The following is a 23,031-nucleotide window of genomic DNA, read 5'->3' as shown; positions in this document are numbered from 1 at the left end:
AATGCTACTTTCATGCCCTAGTTCTTGCGCTGCTCTTTACTTTATACTACTCATCCTACTCTTAATTATTAGCATGCTAATGTATAGCAATATCCTATTTACCGGAAAATAATTGATATGCGGAAGCAATTTCCATGTTAATAAAGGCACTTAGCCATTTTGGTTGTTAATCTAGAGGTGACCATCCACACATACATCAAAATGCTCTTTTAAAAGCTGACAGTACCCACGGTGAGAATGACGGACTCATCCCTAGATCAGAGAAACTGTCCGGAAGGCATTACACAGACACAAGAGACCACTCCTTTGGCTCAAAGACAGTGCTGCCAACATTGAGGATGTATCTGTATGTGTGAAAAGGTCTTTGAGAGAGGATTTATTGCACAGTGTACTTTTTTGGACCCTCGCCACTGCAGTGAGCTAAAACACAGCCAGCACACCAATGATTCGGAGGGGAGAGGTATGTCTTTAGAACAAGCAGATCATGCGCTTGAGTCATTTTTGCAGTATAAGTGACGGTTTGCACTGAGTCACCTAAACTCTTCCACCCAGGACCTCTGAGTTGAATAAGATACCTTATAGGGTGACTAGGGGCAATCTATCTTTGAGACCTTATTCATCCATTCATTCATTCAATCGTATTTATTGAGCGCTTACTGTGTGCAGGGCACTGTACTAAGCACTTGGGAAGTACAAGGCGGCAACATCTAGAGACGGTCCCTACCCAACAACGGGCTCACATCATCATCAATCATATTTATTGAGCGCTTACTATGTGCAGAGCACTGTACTAAGCGCTCGGGAAGTACAAACTGGCAACATATAGAGACAGTCCCTACCCAACAGTGGGCTCACAGTCTAAAAGGGGGAGACAGAGAACAAAACCAAACATACTAACAAAATAAAATAAATAGAATAGACATGTACAAGTAAAATAAATAGAGTAATAAATAAATAAATAGAGTAATAGTCTAGTAATAGTAATAGTAACAGTGGGCTCACAGTCTAGAAGGGGGAGACAGACAACAAAACAAAACATGTAGACAGATATCAAAATCGTCAGAACAAATAGAATTATTGAGAAGCAGCGTGGCTCAGTGGAAAGAGCCCGGGCTTTGGAGTCAGAGGTCATGGGTTCAAACCCCAGCTCCGCCAACTATCAGCTGTGTGACTTTGGGCAAGTCACTTAACTCCTCTGGGCCTCAGTTACCTCATCAGTAAAATGGGGATTAAGACTGTGAGCCCCCTTGGGACAACCTGATCACCCTGTAACCACCCCAGCACTTAGAACAGTGCTTAACTAATGCCATTATTACTATTATTACTATAATTAAAGCTATACACACATCGTTAACAAAATAAATAGAATAGTAAATATGTACAAGTAAAATAAATAGAGTAATAAGTCTGTACAAATATATATACATGTGCTGTGGGGAGGGGAAGGAGGTAGACTCCACTGTATTTCCCATTTTCGTAAGTGATCCCTGAATATGACACTCAGATGACGATGGAGTCTTCCATCCGAATGTACGCCTCTTCACATATACCTTGGCCTAGTGGAAAGAGCACAGGTCTGGGAGTGAGAGGACCCGGGTTCTAATCCCAGCTCCGCCACTTGTCCGCTGTGTGAGCTCGGGCAAGTCACTTAACTTCTCTGGGCTTCAGTTACTTCATCTGTAAAATGGGGATTAAAATTGTGAGCCCATATGGAGCATGGGATGTGTCCAACCTGATTAGCTTGTATGAAGATTGTTAGCAGTCTACCTCAGTGCTTAGCAAAGTGCCTGGCAAATAGTAAGAACTTAAAAAATACCATTAAAAAGAGTTAGGGAGGTAGAGAAGAGTAGATGAGAACCTTAAAGTCTGAGGTAAGGAGTTTCAGTTTGGTGTGGAGATAGATTGGCAACCATCGGAGGTTCGTGAGGAGTGGAGAGATACGCTTTGAATTTTGTTTTAGAAAAATGATTTGGGCATCAGAGTGAAGTATGGACTGGAGAGGGGACAGGCTGGATGTTGAGAGGTTACTGAGGAATACGATGAAGAAGCCAAACACGGAAGATACGTACTTGGACAAGCGTGGAGCAATTTGGAGAGAGAGGAAGGGATGGCTTCAAAAGGTGTTACGAAGGTAGAGCCAACAGAATTTGAAGTTAGACTGATTATGCGGACTGAAGAAGAGAATGAGTCAAGGATAATACCAAAGTCATGGGCTTGCAAGACAGAAAGGATGGTGGTGTCTACAGTGATGGGAGAGTCACAGGGAGGGCAGGGTTTGGGTGGGAAGATGAGGACCGCTGTTTTGAACACGTTAACCTTGGTGCTGGTAGGACATCCAAGGAGTGATGTCCTGAAGACAGGAACAAACGTGAGACTGCAGAGATGACAGGTCAGGGCTGGAAATGTAGATTTGGCAATTATTTTCATAGAGATGGTGGTTGAATCAATCAATCAATCGTATTTATTGAGCGCTTACTGTGTGCAGAGCACTGTACTAAGCGCTTGGGAAGTACAAGTTGGCAACATATAGAGACGGTCCCTACCCAACAGTGGGCTTGAAGTCACGGGAACTAACGAGTTCTCTGAGAGAGTGGGTGTAAGTGGAAAACAGAAAGATGATCTAAAAGTGTGGCCCGCGTGCGCGTGCTCCCCGTCTGCACCTGTGTAGTGTATATATGTTTGTACATATTTATTACTCTATTTATTTATTTTATTTGTACATATTTATTCTATTTATTTTATTTTGTTAATATGTTTTTGTCTTGTTCTCTGTCTCCCCCTTCTAGACTGGGAGCCCGCTGTTGGGTAGGGACCGTCTCTAAATGTTGCCGACTTGTACTTCCCAAGCGCTTAGTACAGTGCTCTTCACACAGTAAGCGCTCAATAAATACGATTGAATGAATGAATGAAAGCGACTGTTTTACTTGTACATATTTACTATTCTATTTATATTATTTTGTTAATATGTTTTGTTTTCTGTCTCCCCCTCCTAGACTGGGAGCCCGCTGTTGGGTAGGGACTGTCTCTATCTGTTGCCAACTTGTACTTCCCAAGCGCTTAGTACAGTGCTCTGCACACAGTAGGCGCTCAATAAATACGATTGAATGAATTCCCGTCGATCAGCCCACGGTATTTATTGAGCGATTTCTATGCAGAGAGCACCGTACTAAGCTCCCAGTGAAACCATTTGTCTGCTGTGTGACCTTGGGCAGATCAGTTAATTTCTCTGTGCCTCAGTTTCCTCATCTGTAAAATGGGGGATGAGATATCTGTTCTCCCTCTTACTTAGGTCTAAGTCCTATGTGGGACTGAGACTGTGTCCAACCTGGTTATCTTGAATCTACCCCAGTACTCAAAACAGGATTTAACAGTACTATTATTATTATTATGGCATGAAGAAATCGTAAAATCAAAATATTAACTATTTGCTTTATTTAACCTTTCTGAGATCTTTCTCTGCGTCTTCCTTTTCTGTATTCAATTTCACTCTCTCTGCTACTTCACTTATAAGATTCTCAACAGCAAAACGTGATGAAATTTCATACTTTTTTTAATTCTGGAGACTGCTCTCTGCATCTCCTGCAAGTATACATTAATCACGTTTCACTAGAAAGTTTTAAAATTACTAAGCTGATTTTGGAGACTAGATTTATTGCTCTTTTATAATGACTGAGATGAACCCTGCCAAAACAAAAGGAATGGCTTTAATGGCCAGTGAAATGGAGTTCATTTTTTTTCCCAACTCCCTTTACTATTTAAGCTTTGGGCATTTTGTTTGGCACTTTCTCTAGCATTAAGTTTCAGTGTATCTTCAGTTTATTCATTCATTCCAACTCTACTATTTAAGCTTCGGGCATTTTGTTTGGCACTTTCTTTAGCATTAAGTTTCACTGTATCTTCAGTTCATTCATTCAATTGTATTTATTGAGCAGTTGCTGTGTGCAGAGCACTGTACTAAGAGTTTGGGAGAGTACAATACAACAATATAAACAGACACATTCCCTGGACACAACAAGCTTACAGACTAGAGGGGAGGAAGACATTAACAGAAACAAATAAATTACAGATGTGTAATAAGTGCTGTGGGGCTGGGAGGGGGGAAGAATAAAGGAAGCAATTTTTCTCCTCCAATTCTCTCCTTGACCCGCTTCACTCCACAGAAAATGTCGTCTCAAAGGTCACCACAATGATCTGCACACAGTAAGCGCTCAATAAATGCAACTGATTGATTGATTGATCTCCTTCTTGACAAATCTACTCTATCCTAATCCTTTTCGACCTCTCAGCTGCCTTCAACACTGTGGACCACCCCCGTCTCCTGGAAACATTATCCAACCTTGGCTTCACTGACTCTGTCCTCTCCTGGTTCTCCTCTTATCTCTCTGGCTGTTCATTCTCAGTCTCCTTGGTGGGCTCCTCCTCTGCCTCCCACCCCCTACTGTGGGTGTCCCTCAAGTTTCAGTTCTGGTCACTTTCTATTCTCCATCTACACCCAACTCCCCTGGAGAACTCATTCGCTCCTATGGCTTCAACTACCACCTCTATATGGATGATACCCAAATCTACATCTCCAGCCCCGATCCCTCTCCTCCTCTGTAGTCTCGCATTTCCTCTTGCCTTCAAGACATTCGTACTTGGATGTCCTCCCGTCACTTCAAGCTTAACATGTCCAAAGCAGACCTCCTTATCTTCCTATCCAAACCCTGTCCTCCCCGTCTTTCCCATCACTGTAGACAGCGCCACCATCCTTCCTGTCTCACAAGCCCATAACCTCGGCATTATCTTTGACTCCCCTCTCTCATTCAACCCGCATATTCAATCCATCACTAAATCCTGTCAGTTCCACCTTCACAACATCGCTAAAATCCGCCCTCCCCTCTCCATCCAAACTGCTACCCCGTTAATACAATCACTCATCCTATCCTGCCGGGATTAGTGCATCGGTCTCCTTGCTGACCACCTAGCCTCCAGTCTCTCCCCACTCCAGTCCTTACTTGACTCTGCTGCCCAGACCGTTTTTCTACAGAAACGTTCCAGACACATCACCCAACTCCGCAAAAAACTCCAGTGGTTGTCCATCCACCTCTGCATCAAACAAAAATTTCTCACCACTGTATTTAAAGCATTTCCCCGTCTTGCCCCCTCCTACCCTCACCACTCTTGTTCTACAATCCAGCCCACACATTTTGCTCCTCTTACGGCAACCTTCTTACTGTGCCTTGATCTCACCTGTCTTGCCACTGACCCCTAGCCCACGCCCCGCCTCTGGCCTGGAACGCCCTCCCTCCTCACATCGGACAATTATCCTCCCCTCCTTCAAAGCCTTACTGAGTGCACATCTCCTCCAAGAGATCTTCCCGGACTAAGCTCCTCCTTTCCTCTTCTCCCACTCCCTTCTGCGTCAGCCTGACTTGCTCCCTTTGTTCTCCCCCCGCTGCCAGCCCCACAGCACTTATATGCATATCTGTAATTTATTTGTATTGACGTCTGTCTCCCCCGCATCAAGGCTGTAAGCTCTATGTGGGCAGGGAATATGTCTGTTTATTGTCATACTGTATTCTCCCAAGCATTGAGCACAGTGGTCAATAAATATGACCAATATTGTCATATTGTGTATTGCAATATGGTCAATAAATACGGTTGAATGAATGAAGTCAGGGTGATGCCTGGGGTTAGTCTGGGAAGACTTTTTGGAAGAGCTGTGTGGCCCCCTCTCCATCCCCCCATCTTACCTCCTTCCCTTCCCCACAGCACCTGTATACGTGTATATATGTTTGTACATATTTATTACTCTATCTATTTATTTTACTTGTACATATCTATTCTATTTATTTTATTTTGTTAATATGTTTGGTTTTGTTCTTTGTCTCTCCCTTCTAGAATGTGAGCCCACTGTTGGGTAGGGACCGTCTCTATATGTTGCCAACTTGTACTTCCCAAGTGCTTAGTACAGTGCTCTGCACACAGTAAGCACTCAATAAATACGATTGATTGATTGATTGATAAGGATTTGAAGAGTAATTGGGGGGGGTGAGTAATTGTCTGTGGGATTTGAGGGAGGGAGGGCATTCCAGGCCAGAGGCAGGACATGGCCAAGAGGTTGGTGGCGAGACAGACGAGAATGAGGCATAGTGAGAAAGTTAGCAGTAGAGGACTGAAGTGTGCGGGCTGGGTTGTAGTAGGAGAGTAGCGAGGTGAGGTTGGGGGGCAAGGTGATTCAGTGCTTTAAAGCCAATGGCGAGGAGTTTTTGTTTGATGTGGAAGTAGATGGACAACGACTGGAGTTTTTTGAGGAGCAGGGTGACATTCATTCATTCATTCACTCAATAGTATTTATTGAGCACTTACTGTGTGCAGAGCACTTGTACTGGGAAGTACAAGTCAGCAACATATAGAGACGGTCCCTACCCAACAACGGGCTCACAGTCTAGAAGGGGGAGACAGACAACAAAACAAAACACGGAGACAGGTGTCAAAATCGTCAGAACAAATAGAATTAAAGCTATATGCACATCATTAACAAAGAAGCAGCGTGGCTCAGTGGAAAAGAGCACGGACTTTGGGGTCGGAGGTCATGGGTTCAAATCCCGCTCCGCCAATTGTCAGCTGTGTGACTCTGGGCAAGGCACTTAACTCCTCTGTGCCTCAGTGACCTCATCTGTCAAATGGGGATGAAGACTGTGAGCCCCCCGTGGGGCAACTGATCACCCTGTAACCTCCCCAGCGCTTAGAACAGTGCTTTGCATGTAGTAAGCGCTTAATAATAAATCATCATCATCATCATCAATCGTATTTATTGAGCGCTTACTGTGTGCAGAGCACTGTACTAAGCGCTTGGGAAGTACAAGTTGGTAACATATAATTCTGATGACTTAACACCTGTCCACATGTTTTGTTTTGCTGTCTGTATCCCCCTTCTAGACCGTGAGCCCGTTGTCGGGTAGGGACCGTCTCCATATGTTGCCGACTTGTACTTCCCAAGCGCTTAGTACAGTGCTCTGCACACAGTAAGCGCTCAATAAATACGATTGATTGAATGAATGAATGAATGAATATAGAGACAGTCCCTACCCAGCACTATTATTATTAAAATAAATAGAATAGCAAATATGTACAAGTAAAATAGAGTAATAAATCTGTACAAATACATACAAGTGTTATGGGGAGGGGAAGGAGGTAGGGCTCCAATATAGGCCATCCATCATTAGGAGACCAGGTACATTTAAATCTGCATTTTTGCAGAAAATAAAGTGTTTAAAAGTGTAATCAAATTCTATTTATTGTAATGGAGATTTAGAGGGGCAGTTTTTGTGCCTTTTTATCCATGTGCTGTTTTCCTACGTCATCATCAGCCTCAATGATATTTAGCGAGTACTTACTGCATGCAGAGCACTGTACTAAGTGCCTGCGAGAGTACCATATGACAGAGTTGGTAGACACTTTCCCTGCCCACAACGAGCTTATCATCTAGAGGGGGAGACAGGCATATTCATTCATTCATTCATTCATTCATTCATTCAATCGTATTTATTGAGCGCTATGTCCGGAACGTTTTCGTAGAAGAATGATCTGGGCAGCAGAGTCAAGTGTGGACTGGAGTGGGGAGAGACTGGAGGCTAGGTGGTAAGCAAGGAGGCTGATGTAGTAATCCCGGCAGGATAGGAGGAGTGATTGTATTAACGGGGTAGCAGTTTGGATGGAGAGGAGAGGGTGGATTTTAGCGAAGTTGGGAAGGTGGGACTGACAGGATTTAGTGATGGATTGAATATGTGGGTTGAATGAGAGAAGAGTCAAAGATAACACCAAGGTTACGGGCTTGTGAGACAGGATGGATGGTGGTGCCTTCTACAGTGATGGGAAAGTCTCAGGGAGGACAGGGTTTGGATGGGAAGATAAGGAGTTCTGTTTTGGAATGTTAAGCCTGAGGTGATGGGCGGACAGCCAAGTACAGATGTCTTGAAGGCAGGAGGAAATGCAAGACTACTTAGAGGACGAGATTCAGTGAGGTCTAAGCTTTAGAAACCTACAGAAACACTGAATTTTAAAAGTTCAGATGAATAAAACCATTGCAAAAATGTTTATTTGACATTTGGACGGTTGGCTTCCATATGGGAAAATGATAAATTGACTAAGACGTGAAACCTGAAGTCATTCATTGTGTGATTAGTTCTCATAATAATAATAATGGCATTTATTAAGCGCTTACTATGTGCAAAGCACTGTTCTAAGCGCTGGGGAGGTTACAAGGCGATCAGGTTGTCCCACGTGGGGCTCACTGTCTTAATCCCCATTTTCCAGATGAGGTAACTGAGGCACAGAGAAGTTAAGTGACTTGCCCAAAGTCACACAGCTGACAAGTGGCAGAGCCGGGATTTGAACCCATGACCTCCGACTCCACAGCCCGTTCTCTTTCCTCTGAGCCAGGCTTCTAAAAATCAAAATCAACCTAACTTCATTTGGTTTAAGGGGTTACAGCTGAGAACAGAAGACGCTAATTTTCTCAGGGACTGAAGATTGGACAACTGTACTTTTGATTTAAAGGTTCTTGATTTTCACTTTTTGTTACATGGCCTATTCACACTCAATAAGCATTTACGTGTAGGTGAAACTAGGAAATAAGTGACAGCACCTAAGAAGCTTACTACTTATTATTATCATTATATTTAAGTGGTTACTTTGTATCAAGCACTGTGCTCTGTGCTAGGATAGATACAAGCAGTATGGCTTCATGGAAAGAGCACGGGCTTCAGAGTCAGAGGACGTGGGTTCTAATCCCGGCTCCACCACTTGTCTCCTGTGTGACTTTGGCCAAGTCACAACTTCTCTGTGCCTCAGTTACCTCATCTGTAAAATGGGGATTAAGACTGTGAGCCCCACACAGAACAACCTGATTACCTTGTATCTACCCCAGCACTTAGAACAGTGCTTGGCACACACCAAGTGCTTAACAAATACCATAATTATTATTATTATTACAAGTTAATCAGGTTGGAGATAGTCCCTGTTCCACATGAGGCTCACAGTCTTAGTAGAAGGGAGGACAGGCATTGAGTCCCCATTTTACAGGTGAAACTGAGGCCCAGAGAAGTTATGACACTTGCCCAAGACAGAGCGGAATTAGAACCCAGGTCCCCTGAATCCCAGGCCTGTACTCTTTCCACTAGGCTATGATGCTCCTCTTTCCAAGGCAAATATCTCCTTTCAAGGTTTTGGGGGCAGACAACGGAATCAGACTTTGGCAATTCCCACAAAATCTAACCACACTGCCACAGAACTGCAGTCCTTTTCACGTGCCCTGAAGATCAGATAAATCCATCAGGTCTAAAACTGTCCTCCAGGATTTTCACAAGTGACAAAAGGAAGGTCGTATCATAGGGCCCTTTTTATTAATTCTTGAAATTTGGACCCAATAAATATTTCCTCATAAGAACTTATAGTTTTGTCAGTACTTTTATCCCAGAACTCTAAGCTCTACCCTGCTCTATTATGTTAAAAACATCCTTTTCTGCCTCTGCATTTACATTACGTAATTCAAATATTTGTACATTTCTGCCTTTCATTCCTCGTCACTTAGCCATTCCAAATTTATCCAGCTTCTTTAATTTTCGTTATAAAGGAATTCCTTAATTCTCTTAAACATTATTATAATTCTATTTGAATTATCTCTAATTTACGTATAAAATTCTGGAAGTCAATTACCCTAAACAAAACACTGTACTGTAAATTTCATCATAGCAAAATCACTCAGTGTGAAATATCAACACGCACGTCTAGTGACATGATTTCTCTTCACATTATGCCGTAAACAGTACTGGCTTTTTATGGTTTGAAGACCTGACTGCAAAACCATATCTTAATCTGTCGTGTCCATTTATTCCTAAATCTCTAGGTTTACTATTTCTGGGTTTCTCTCAATTACCAAAAAGCTACAGATCTGCCAGACGCCTGAACAGCTAATGCTAATAGCTGTAATCTAATTATTTTTCTGATCCAACTGTGGATCTTTAGAAATTACACATCTAGGAAGCTAAAATAAATGAAACGGTCACACTTTGACTACCAAGCCTATTTTTACGTAGGTTATTATTAAACGTGTCACCTCTCCCAAGAAACTTTCAACCAAACAATGTTTTAACTTGAAGTCCTTTGGTACATCCAATGTATGTAAAATCTTTGTTCTTGTAAGGTAATTTGCCAAATCACAATTTTCTGGTATCCCTAGCAGCCTGTTTAGGATAAGTGAGAGGAATCAAAAGAGCAGGAACATATTAAATACTGTGTTGCCTAAAATATAACTATACTCACGGCTAACAAAAGTATTTTGTGGTTGTGATGCTCCTTATAACTAATGCGTGCATGCATGTGAGCACATACACAATAAATGTCAGTTGAAGTTGAAATTGATCCATCCCTGAGATAGGATCCTGGTCTCTCCCGACTCCAGTCCATACTTCATTCTCCAGCCTGGACCACTTCTCTAAAAAATATTCAGTCCATATCTCCCCACTTCTTAAGAGGCCATTAAGACCCCATTAAGGCCTCTTTTCCCTGGCTCCTTCTCCCTTCTTGCATCATCTACGCACTTGGATCTGTGTGAACTTGGTGCATTTCGCATTTGCCCCACCCTCAGCCCCACAGCACAAAAGAATAATAATTGTGGTATTTAAGTCCTTACTATGTGCCAGACATTGTACAAAGCGCTGGGGTAGACCAAAGCAAATTGGGATGGACCCAATCCCTGTCTCATATGGGCCTTGCAGTCTTAATCCCCATTTAACAGACGAAGTAACTGAGTCCCAGAGAAGTGATGTTATTTGCCTGAGGTCACACAGCAGTCAAGTGGCAAAGCCAGGATTAGAACCCAGGTCCTTCTGACTCTGAACTCTATCCACTAGGCCACGCTGCTTCACTTCTGTATAGATCTATAAATTATATATTATATTTATTTAATTCTGTCTCCCCCTCTGGACTGTAAACTCACTGTGCGAAAGGAACGTTTCTATCAATTCTGTTGAATTGTACTCTCCCAAGTGCTTAGTACAGTGCTCTGCACACAGTAAGCACTCAATACATACCCTTGATTGACAGGACCCAGGAAAAGACTGCCTCCACTTTGGGACTTCAAAAATCAGGAATCCTGGGAGGGAGGCTCCCTTCAGCAGGGTCAGTAGGGAGGTTCTCTGTGAAAGGCTACGCGCAGCAAGGAGAACCGAACCAAGTTTGGGAATAAAGAAATCTTTAAAAACTCCTTGTAGGGAAGCAAAAGGCTTCTGGAGAAGAAAAAAACTTCTGGCTGAGGGCAAGAACGTTGTTTTAAAGAACTGTTGAACCAAAAGAGCTGTTCTGGGTCATTTCTTTGTTGAAACTAAAGAGTTATTGCCAATTTGTACTTCCCAAGCGCTTAGTACAGTGCTCTGCACACAGTAAGCGCTCAATAAATACGATTGATGATGATGATGATGATTTAGGTACTGTGAATATATTTTGCTGAGGCTAAACCACCATCTTCACTTAACTTCTCTGTGCCTCAGCTACCTCATCTGTAAAATGGGGATTAAGACTGTGAGCCCGCTGTGGGACAACCTGATCACCTTGTAACCTCCCCAGCGCTTAGAACAGTGGTTTGCACATAGTAAGCGCTTAATAAACATCATTATTATTATTATTATCATCTTCTTTGGCAAACTATTGTTAACTGGAAACTCCATGTGGGACAGGAGTCTGTGCCTGACCTGATTAACTTGTATCTCACCCCAGAACTTAGAACAAGGCTTGATGCACACTAAGTGCTTAAGAAATACCCTAAAACAAACAGTTTACACTCAAATTGAGCGGCCTAACAAATAAATACCAGTTGATAGACTAGTGTTTGATTACATCAGCATTTGCAACCCTTTTACCATATTCCAGTCTGTATATCAAAGATAAAAACAATAAATGTTTGTTTTTCTCTTTGAAACTTTCTGCTGAGTAAGCAACAGTAATAGGACCAGAGACCAAGATCAATGTGAAATACTGTTACTGAGATTTTCCTAATTCTGAAGATATTATAGTACTTATTAAACCAGCATTGTTCAGGCAAAATGTAGAGTACTTACCAGATCTCTGTGAAGCACCCAGTTTGCATGGAGGTAATGAATTCCATCAAGGATCTGGTAGAGTAGCGATTTGACCATAGATCTTGGCAACTGCATCGGCTTTTTATTTGCTTTTGAAGCACGATGATACTTGATAATGTGCTAAAAATTAAAATAGTAAGACTACTTTAATAGTGTGGAGCAAAAATTTTCATAAAACAAGACCGAGGTCAGGTTATGGTTATTTTCTGTGTCGGTTAAAGCCTTTTCAACATTTATTGACCGTGTGTGATAAATACAGAAAAGAATTTGACCGGCAGAACTACGTAATGACCAGCGTAATTTTAAAATGCTGCCTCCCAAGATATGTCTTGCCTAATCCCCTCATGTCTCTATATGTTGCCAACTTGGACTTCCCAAGTGCTTAGTACAGCACACACATAAGCGCTCAATAAATACGACAATGAACGAATGACTCAGGCCATCCCATTGTCTACCCACAGCACATATGTCTATATCAGTTCATTTATTTCCCTTACGGTATTTCTTATTACTTTGGTTGTGGCTAATTGTTCCTATGTGTTCCCATTTTGTTGGGTAGGAGTTTCATCTTGCCATCTCCTCCCTTCTGCGGGTGGGTTTGTTGCTCCAGAACTCACCTTCCCATGCGCAACATTTCTTTTATCTGCCATTACCCTGTGAGACAATAGCAGCCCAGACCAAGAATAACAGGTTTGCTAACACTAACAGGAGAAAAGAAATCCAACCCCCATTCCCAACTCTCCTTCTTTTCCATATTAGCTCTCCTTACCTGGTATTCCCCAGCTTTCTCTCTTAGTTGCCTCCAAACTAACCTACTGGTCAGCCAATCAATAATATTTATGGAGCGCTGACTATGTGCACAGCACTGTACTGACCCTTGGGAGAGTACAAGAGAATTAGTAGAGATGATCTCTGCCTTCAAGAAGCTTAAAATCTAGGGGTGGCTCGGGTAGGTGACAGACTCTAAAATATAGTGCAGACATGAGGAATAATAATCTTCACAATGGCACTTATTAAGTGCTTACTATGCACTGAACTAGACGTAAAGTCATCAGATCAGAGTTCCGAATACACAAATGTCTCACAATCCTGGGAACGTGCTTACCCAATCTGGTACATTGTACTCTCCCAAGCACTTGGTACTGTGCTCTGCACACAGTAAGGGCTTAATAAATACGATTGACTAACGGCACTTTACAGCTGGGGAGCCGAAGCCTAAGGAGGTTAAAGGACAGTCCCAAAGTCACAGCAGGCCAGCGGCACAGGTGGAACTGAAACCCGGGTCTTGTGACTCTCAATCATGTGTTCTTTCCACTAGGCAAAGAAGGAAAGGGGATATCAATCAATCATTGGTATTTACTGAGCGCTTACTGAGTGCAGAACACTGCACTAAGTGCCACTTACATGAATATACTTCTCCTGGAAACGCTATCTTGTCTTGGTTTCTCCAACCCAATCCTCTCCCAATTCTCTTCCTACTTCCTACTTCTCTGACCAGTCCTTTTCAGTCTCTTCTGCTGGTTCTTCATTCACTCGTATTTATTGAGCGCTTACTGTGTGCACAGCACTGTACTAAGCGCTTGGGAAGTACAAGTTGGCAACATATAGAGACGGTCCCTACCCAACAACGGGCTCACATCTGCCTCCCACTCTCTAACTTTGGGTATCCCTCAAGATTCTGTTCTGTTCTTTTCAACACTCTCTTGAGGACTCATGTGCTTTCCACCACTTCAACTACATCATCATCAATCGTATTTATTGAGCGCATACTGTGTGCAGAGCACTGTACTAAGCGCTTGGGAAGTACAAGTTGGCAACATATAGAGACAGTCCCTACCCAACAGTGGGCTCACATCAACGTGATGACCCCCCCCCTCAAATCATTGGCCCTAACCTCTCTTCTTATCTGTAATCTCACATTTCCTCCTGCTTCCAAGATACTTTTACATGGATGCCCCAATGGCACTTCACTCTTATCTTCTCTCCCAAATCCTCTCCTCCACCTAACTTTCCCATCTCAACTGCCAAGACCCCCATCTTCCCCATAGCTTTGACTCCTCCCTCTTTCCACCCCCACCAAATTTTGTCAATTCTTCTTCCACATTCCCAAATTCCACCCCAACCTCTCCATCCAGATGGCCAGCGAGGTCCAGGCACTTGCCATATTTTCACATCACTATCCTCACAGCCAAGTTAGTTACCTATTTACCCATGGCTCCTGGGCGCCCTTAAATCTACCCCTCCTCCCAGGCCTGGTACTGGATATTTCATAGTCTCAGGGAGGGAATGGCAGCTGGGGAAGGCACCATTCCACCTATTAAATATCTTGTAAAAATTAAGAAAAAATTACCAAGTGGGGAAGGAGGGAGAGACGCTTGCATTTGGAAAAGGAGTGGAGAGAAAACTTGATAGCTATAGGTACATGGAGAAACACTTTAAAGCCACAATATGCAGGATGGTGTGGAGACAGTTTAAAGAAGATTGGGGAGAATGATGTCGGTGTGTGGGAGGAGGTGGAATTACTTTTTTTTAGTATTTAAGTGTTTATTATGTGCCAGGCACTGTACAGATTACTGGAGTAGATATAAACTAATCAGGTTGGACACAATCCATGTCCCACATGGGGCTCATTGTCTTGTTCCCCCTTTTGCTGATGAGGTAACTGAGGCACAGAGATGTTAAGTGACTTGCCCACGGTCACAAGGCAGACAAGTGGATTACTAGATGTAAAACTCAGAAACCCTATTGCGAAAAACTTCTGGCTCAAAATAAATGAATGGATGTGGCTTTATTACTCATCTGTAATGGAGCAAAATGTTTGGGGAATTTTTCTGGGGGGGGTGGGGGGGTATCTGACCTGGGATCATGAACAAATCCCCATTTACACCATTATTCCTAAGAGTAGATTGATTCCAACATACAGTGTTTTGAATTATGAGACTGTTTTCAAGAACCAATTATTAAGTCCAAGCTCTGCCTATATTTCGCAGAGTCGAGATCCCATCATGCCCAAAGCAGACTGCTACATGGACCATCACCTGAATCATTCCAAGATCACACAGACTATATACCTACTGCTTTGAAAAGTGGCCTCCAAACTGCTAAGATAGCTACATTTTAAGCAACTGAAAGTTGAAGACATCCACGGAAACAGTTCAACGGCTCTACTGGAACAAGAAACTCCAACAACCATCTCCGATATAAAAAATGAATTGCCATTTCTCCATGATACTCTCTACCAGGCGGCCATCAAGACGATTGGCATGGCCAGACGAATTCCCAAAGACTCAGACGTAAAAAGTCCACTAGCAGCGTAACATTTGCAGCACCAATAATATCTAGCAGCACTTCGCGATTCGGACAAAAATGAGGATTCCAAGACAGGATTCTGTCATGACATGCAAATCAATTTAAGGAACGTGTTAAACAGGTGATGGAATGCTAAAGCAGAGAAGATCCAAGGCTATGCAGACTGCCATGAAACCAAGAACTTCTGTGTCGTTACACGGCCTCTACCTGTGATCACAAGATCTCTGAAAAGTGAAGATGGTCCCAGCCTCAACACAGTCAAGAAGAAATGGATGAAAGATTTCAAAATTACCCATAATATACTACTAGGGAAGACGAAGGCATCAAGACACAGAAAAAGTCTCAACATATAAAGACATAACGGATGATAGGTTTCAAAATTACCCATAATATACTGCTAGTGAAGATGAAGGCATCAAAACACAGAAAAAACTTTCAACATATAAAGACATCTCACTTGTCCTAACAATTGGGAAATTGCTGAACCATAGCCACGAAACTTGGCAAAGCAGCTAGACTTAATGGCATTCCCTCCTATCCGCTGAGATTCCCAAGTGTGGAGGAGACAGCCTCCTTAATCTCTCACATATGCTTCTTATCAATACAAAGGAACACCGAAACTCAAGGAAGAAAGGTAAAAAGTCAGCTGGTGTTTTAATTTCTGATTCATCTCATTACGCTCTCCCCTTCTAGATTGTAAGCTCACTGCGGGAAGGGAATGACCCGTTATATTGTACTCTCCCAAGTGCTTAGTACAGAGCTCTGCATACAGTAAGTGCTCAAAAGATGCAATTGATTACGCTAGATTGCTAGAAAGACTTGGCCAGCATACTGCAAGACCGGCTCTTGAAGCGCATCATTGACCAAATTTCTCCGGAATCACATTGTGGCACAGCATACATCCTGCCAAATGTCACATACAGGGTGAGCAGTGCAGTTTGCACCTCACATAAACAACGTGTTAAACTTGGATCACAGTTAGCCAGACAGTTAGGCTCCAAGAGAAGACCAAATGCCCACAGGGGCCCAAATGTTAGCCCACAGGGGCCGGGTAAAATGTCTTCTAAGAGCAGAAGACAATGGAACTGTATGTAATTGGTGGATTAGGGCCATTACAGGAAAAGCTCAATGTAACAGTCAACAAACATGGTATAAAGGGTGGGGGAAAATGCCTGTCATGGCTGCTCACTGTTATCCAACGGGATGACTGAGACATCCCAGGCTGGAGGAGATCTTTAAACCGGGGACGCCCATGCTGGTTTTGGCCTGTACTCGGACCGAAGCCTACACTCGGACCGAACGTCGACGGAGAATGATCATCCCACGGTAGGAAATCCTCATCGCCCCTGTGTTGGAAGGCTTAAATGGTGTCAGACATCTCATCACCCCAGGTTGGAGGGCTTAATGGAAGCATGATCTTTTACAATTAATGGTTTGAGTTTGCTAATAAATGTTTTCTTACGGTAATATCGATTATCATGGCTTGTTTCATCAGTAAAGCCTCATGAAAACACCCCTATTTCCCCCCAGAACAAGGCCCTAATTGGCCTTATTATGTGCCAGGCACTGTACAAATTACTGGAGTAGATATATACTAATCAGGTTGGACACAATCCATGTCCCACATGGGGCTCATTGTCTTGTTCCCCCTTTTGCTGATGAGGTAACGGAGGCACAGAGATGTTAAGTGACTTGCCCAAGGTCACAAGGCAGACAAGTGGACTACTAGATGTAAAACTCAGAAACCCTATTGCGAAAAATTTCGGGCTCAAAATAAATGATTTATTGTGAGGAAAGTGAGGAATTAGCAGCAAGACCACTATATGGTTTAAAAAAACCTTACAAGAGCATTTGGCAATACCAATCAATTATACTTACTGAGAGCTTACTGTGCACAGAGCATTGTACTAAGCATTTGGGAGAGTGCAATCCCTAGATCTTCACTCTGGAAGGTGCTTAGTAAGCCTCGATGCCCTGAAAAGTTTTCCAAGATTCTGAGATTACTTCATGTCAGCATGGCTGGCCATGTCAGAATCGGTCTTATCCATCCCTGATCGTATAAGATTTAATGACAGTATCTAGATTGGGTCCAATCCTATTTAATTCAGTCCCCACAGCCATGCTGCGGGATGTAGAAAAGACCTGGATGTAAGTGTTCTTGCTCCTCTGGGAAACGCTTCTAGCATTAAAGTACCTGAGGCAGTCATTCCAGGTTTACTGAACATACCCAGGAAGGTAGGGAAATGATTGTAAAATGCTTCACTGAATCACAAGGAAAGTCATACATTTATCTTTCTAAAGCAGTCTCTACACTGACAACACAGAGCAAAACGTTATCGTCGTGAAATCGTATCACCTCTGCAGCATCCTTAACAACGCAATGAGAGGCAAGGAAGTAGAAAATCACAATCAAAGCAGCCAGCACAAAGGAAATGGCAGTAGCGGGGATTGAAAGGCTATAGTGTTTTCTACCCTCTACTACTCAAAGACCCACATAGGTTATATCCCACTCCTAGAAGTTCCAACAGTGTCACTGCTAGGCTACGCTCAACATCAAATGGCATGACGGGATCACAAACAATGAAGTCCTCGAACAAAGTCAGTCTCACCTCAACACAGCCGCCCTGGGTAGGACATGGGAGAAGAATGGACGACAGAAGAATACCCAAACAGGTGCTGTACGATGAGCTGAAATTGGGAAACCAAAAACAAGGAGGACAGAGGAAATGTTTTAAGGACACAGTACTAACGGCCTCATTTCAGCTGAAAACAGGGAGTTTGTTGCTACACACAGACCAACACGGCACACACCGCGACAGAGGAATGACGTTTTTCAAGCAGAAGCTTTGTAAGAATTGTGTCGAGGAAGCAAAGCAAAAATAGTCTTTGCGGGTGGATAGTGTTAGGAACTTTTCGGCCACAACGCACCCATATGTACATTTCACCGTCAGTCACGTCTTCAAAAATGAAGGATAACCACACATTGAGCCCCTCCAGCTTTTAAGATATCTAACAGCATACCTTCACTGTATTACAATTTTATAAAAATGTTACCCTTTCGTCCCAGTCAATTTTCCACAAGGCCTCTCTGGTGCATTCTCTGATTGTTCAAGGTAACTGGCTAGTGGCACACAGAAGTCACTAAGAGTTTGCAGGAGGAAGCCAATGCCTTTTCAGGCTGTCACACGAGACTCAAGGGACATACGAAAGCATTTACGGGCAGACTACTAACCCACACATCTAAAGCAATATTGGCATATGCCCCATATTTACTGAGTGCCTATTTTGTGCAAAGCACTGTACAGCTGCTTGAAAGAGTACAACAGAATCACTACACACAATCCCTGCCCTCAAATGCGTGACCACCATTAATTTTAATCATGTTAATTACGGTTATTCAAGGGACTAATAACAAGCTTGTGACACTATGAAACAACATTATTATGCTGTGGTCAATCTGTCCATAAATGGGCTCCGCACATGAGAATCTTGTGTGCACTGAAAAATGTGCCGCACTCCTGCCCCGCTCCTAGCTTTCTGCATTTAATGTCCTCTCAGGAACCCAACTGGCAAGAAGGATAGAGTGCATAAACCACTATCACTGAAATCAATTCCTTTGCGCACATTTTGAATCATAAAGACAGGACTGGGCCTCGTAAGTCCTTTCAACAGGAGAAAACCACGTCAACCATATACAACTGTGCAAATGAGTTCTTTAGGCTTCAACTATCACCTCTCTGCAGAGAACCCCCAAATCTACCTTGCTAGCCGTGACCTCTCTTTCTCTCCAATCCCGCATTTCCTCCTCTCTCCAAGACACTAGCTCAACTTGTCTAAAGCTCAACTACTCATCTTTCCGCTCGCATCCACCCAATTTTTTTATGGTATTTGTTAAGGGCTTACTATGTGCCAGGAGCTGTACTAAACGCTGGAATAGATGCAAGATAATTGGGTTGGACACAGTCCCTGTCCCATTTAGGTCCTACTGAGAGCTCACCTCCTCCAGGAGGCCTTCCGAGACTGAGCCCCTTCCTTCCTCTCCCCCTCGTCCCCCCTCCATCCCCCATCTTACCTCCTTCCCTTCCCCACAGCACCTGTATATATGTATATATGTTTGTACATATTTATTACTCTATTTATTTATTTATTTTACTGGTACATATCAATTCTATTTATTTTAGTTTGTTAGTATGTTTGGTTTTGTTCTCTGTCTCCCCCTTTTAGACTGTGTGCCCACTGTTGGGTAGGGACTGTCTCTATATGTTGCCAATTTGTACTTCCCAAGCGCTTAGTACAGTGCTCTGCACACAGTAAGCGCTCAATAAATACAATTGATTGATGATGATTTAGGGCTCAGAGCCTTACTCCCCATGCAGATGAGGTATAACTAAGGCACAGAGACGTGAAGAGACTTGCCCAGAGTCACACAGTAGACAAGAGCCAGAACCAGGATCAGAACCCAGGTCCTCTAATTCCCAGGCCTGTGCTCTTTCCACTAGACTCAACACCACGATCCTCCCCATCTCTCAAGCCCACAACTTTGACATTCTCCCTGACTCCTTTCATTCATTCATTCAATTGTATTTATCAAGTGCTTACTGTGTGCAGAGCACTGTACTAAGTGCTTGGAAAGTACAATTCAGCAACAGAGACAATCCCTACCCAAAGGGCTCAAAGTCCTCCTCTTTTAACCCTCATATTCAGTCACCATGTCTTGTTGATGTTTCCCCCAAATATTTCTGGTATACGACTACTCCTTCCCATTCAAATGTCCCCCACGCCGTCCCTTTCACTTGTCATCCCCACTTGGTTACTCCATCACTCTCCTCACTGTCATCACTGCCTCCAGTTTCTCCTCTCTCCATTCTGCTGCCTGGTTCATTTTTCTAAAACATCGTTCTGCTCACATCACTCCTCAAAAACCTCAAATGGTTGGTCATTCCATTCCACTTCAAGCAGAAAATTATCTTTTTATGGCATTTGTTAAGCACTTACTACGTGCCAGGCACCGTACTAAGCATTGGGGAAGGAACAAACTAATCAGTTGGACACAATCCATGTCCTACATGGGGCTCAGAGTGAGAAGCAGCGTGGCTCAGTGGAAAGAGCATGGGCTTTGGAGTCAGAGGTCACCGGTTCAAATCCCGGCTCTGCCGCTTGTCAGCTGTGTGACTTTGGGCAAGTCATTTCACTTCTCTGTGCCTCAGTTACCTCATCCGTAAAATGGGGATTAAGACTGTGAGCCCCACGTGGGACAATCTGATCACCTTGTAAACTCCCCAGTGCTTAGAACAGTGCTTTGCACATAGTAAGCGCTTAATTGCCATCATTATTATTATTATTATTATCAAATCCCCATTTTACAGATGAGGTAACTGAAGCACTGAGAACTTAACTACTTCCTACTGAATTAAAGGCACTCAATCAACTCCATCCTCCCTACTTATCTACTCTTTTCTCCCATTATATATCAGCTCACACTCTTCATTCTAAAGATAATCTACTCACTGTGCCTCGGTTCTCACCCCTCCTTCCATCCACCTCTTCCTTACACTATTCCCCCTGTCTGGAACTCTCTCCCCTTTCAAATTTGATAGGCCGTGCCTCTCCACATTTTCAAAGCCCCACTGAGATCACATTTCCAGATCTTCCCTGATTAACTTCTAATCTCCGCTGCTTATCTCCACTACTAACCGTTCAGCACCTCTGTAGCACCTGAGCCCGTAAATGCTCACAATCTTGCAGAGCACTTAGGTAAAAATTGCACAAACGCTATTATTTAAGCACCAACTCGTATCCACAGGCACTTTTCCTTCTTCCTCCGATATGTGATTTATTTCAGTGCCTGTCTCTCCAACTAGGTTGTAAGCTTCTTAAGGGCAGGGGTCATGTTTACTAACTCTACTGTACTCTCCCAAGTGCTTAGCACAGTACTCTGTCCACAGTAGACACTAATATTGATTTAACCATCTACGTAAAACGTGCCTTTCAGAAGTCAAGGAAAAATTTAAACTTACCCACAAATCATGTTCTGCATAATCGAAGAGAAGCCAAACCTTTCGGTCACTGTGAGAAAGGAACACCTTTTGTAATGCAATCACGTTGGGGTGCTTCAATTCTCGTAAAAGCTGAAAATAAAGAGAAACAGATTAGCATGTCTGCTGAGGGGGAAATATTTGATAATTTGATCACTGTAACTCATAAACTGTATATACCTTTATATACGTATATATGTTTGTACATATTTATTACTCTATTTATTTTACTTGTACATATCTATTCTACTTATTTTATTTTGTTAGTATGTTTGGTTTTGTTCTCTGTCTCCTCCTTCTAGACTGTGAGCCCACTGTTGGGTAGGGACTGTCTCTATATGTTGCCAACTTGTACTTCCCAAGCGCTTAGTACAGTGCTCTGCACACAGTAAGCGCTCAATAAATACGACTGATTGATAAACTGAAGTTATACACATAATTTGCCAATTTGGAAAAAGCCATGGTCATTGATTGCAACGTTTTTCTCCATTCCACTACAAAAGTTTTAAAAAATACATACTGAGAAAGTACATACACAGTTACAGAAGTTACAGTTACATAGGACTAGAAATGTTTTATCTTCTGTCTTTTCAAGTTTGTGATTTTCCATCAATCAATGATGCTTATTGAGTGTTTACTGTGTGCAGAGCATTATCATAAACATTAGAGAGTGCAATATAAAAGAGTTAGACGACATGATCCCTGCCCACAGGGGATTTACAGTCTACAGATTATGCCACTAGAAGAGATGGATCATTGAAATAAACGAAAGGATAGTGTCAAAGATAAATGTCATTTTAACATTTAAATGTTAATAATAATAATTCATTCAATCGTATTTATTGAGCGCTTACTGTGTGCAGAGCACTGTACTAAGTGTTTGGGAAGTACAAGTTGGCAACATAGAGAGATGGTCCCTACCCAACAGTGGGCTCACAGTCTAGAAGGGGGAGACAGGCAACAACAACAAAAAAACATATTAACAAAATAAAATAAAGAGTAATATAAAATAAATAAATAAATAGAGTACTACACATGGTAAGAGCCCTCTGCGGGACAAGGCCTGCGTCCAACCCAATCTCCTTGGGAGCCACCCCAGTGTTCGTTCATTCATTCAATCGTATTTATTGAGCCCTTACTGTGTGCAGAGCACTGTCCTAAGCGTTTGGGAAGTACACTTTGGCAACACAGAGAGACGGTCCCTACCCATGAGTGGGTTCACACTCTAGAAGGGGGAGACAGACAACAAAACGAAACATATTAACAAAATAAAATAAATAGAACAAACATGTACAAATAAAATGAACAAATAAAGAGTAATATAAAATAAATAAATAACAATGGCATTTGTTAAGCGCTTACAAAGTGCCAAGCACTGTTCTAAGCACTGGGGTGGATACAAGGTAATCAGATTGCCCCACATGGGGTTCACAATTTTAATCCCCATTTTACAGATGAGGTAACTGAGGCACAGAGAAGTTAAGCGACTTGCCCAAAGTCACACAGCTGATAAGTGGCGGGGCTGGGAGTAGAACCCATAACCTTTGATTCCCAAGCCCGTGCGCTTG

The 23,031-nt window shown here is 42.7% G+C and overlaps 1 protein-coding gene across 4 annotated transcripts in view; it reads right to left on the bottom strand.

Annotated features, from left to right (window-relative positions):
* Positions 1–23,031, bottom strand: part of CDK19 (cyclin dependent kinase 19) — a 281,016-nt gene that overhangs the window by 103,114 nt on the left and 154,871 nt on the right. For 2 of the 4 annotated variants that reach the window (XM_038760794.1, XM_038760797.1), the window contains 2 exons: positions 21,446–21,556; positions 12,099–12,239 (listed from right to left, as the gene is read on the bottom strand). In XM_038760794.1, the coding sequence (XP_038616722.1) occupies positions 12,099–12,239; positions 21,446–21,556 (252 nt within the window). Of the gene's footprint in view, positions 1–12,098; positions 12,240–18,037; positions 18,117–21,445; positions 21,557–23,031 lie in introns of all 4 variants that reach the window. The other 2 variants (XM_038760798.1, XM_038760796.1) reach the window with 2 other exon arrangements.

The sequence above is a fragment of the Tachyglossus aculeatus genome, chromosome 19 (genome assembly GCF_015852505.1).
Source record: "Tachyglossus aculeatus isolate mTacAcu1 chromosome 19, mTacAcu1.pri, whole genome shotgun sequence".
In the NCBI taxonomy this organism is placed as follows: domain Eukaryota; kingdom Metazoa; phylum Chordata; class Mammalia; order Monotremata; family Tachyglossidae; genus Tachyglossus; species Tachyglossus aculeatus.
This window is presented reverse-complemented; position numbering and strand designations above follow the sequence as displayed.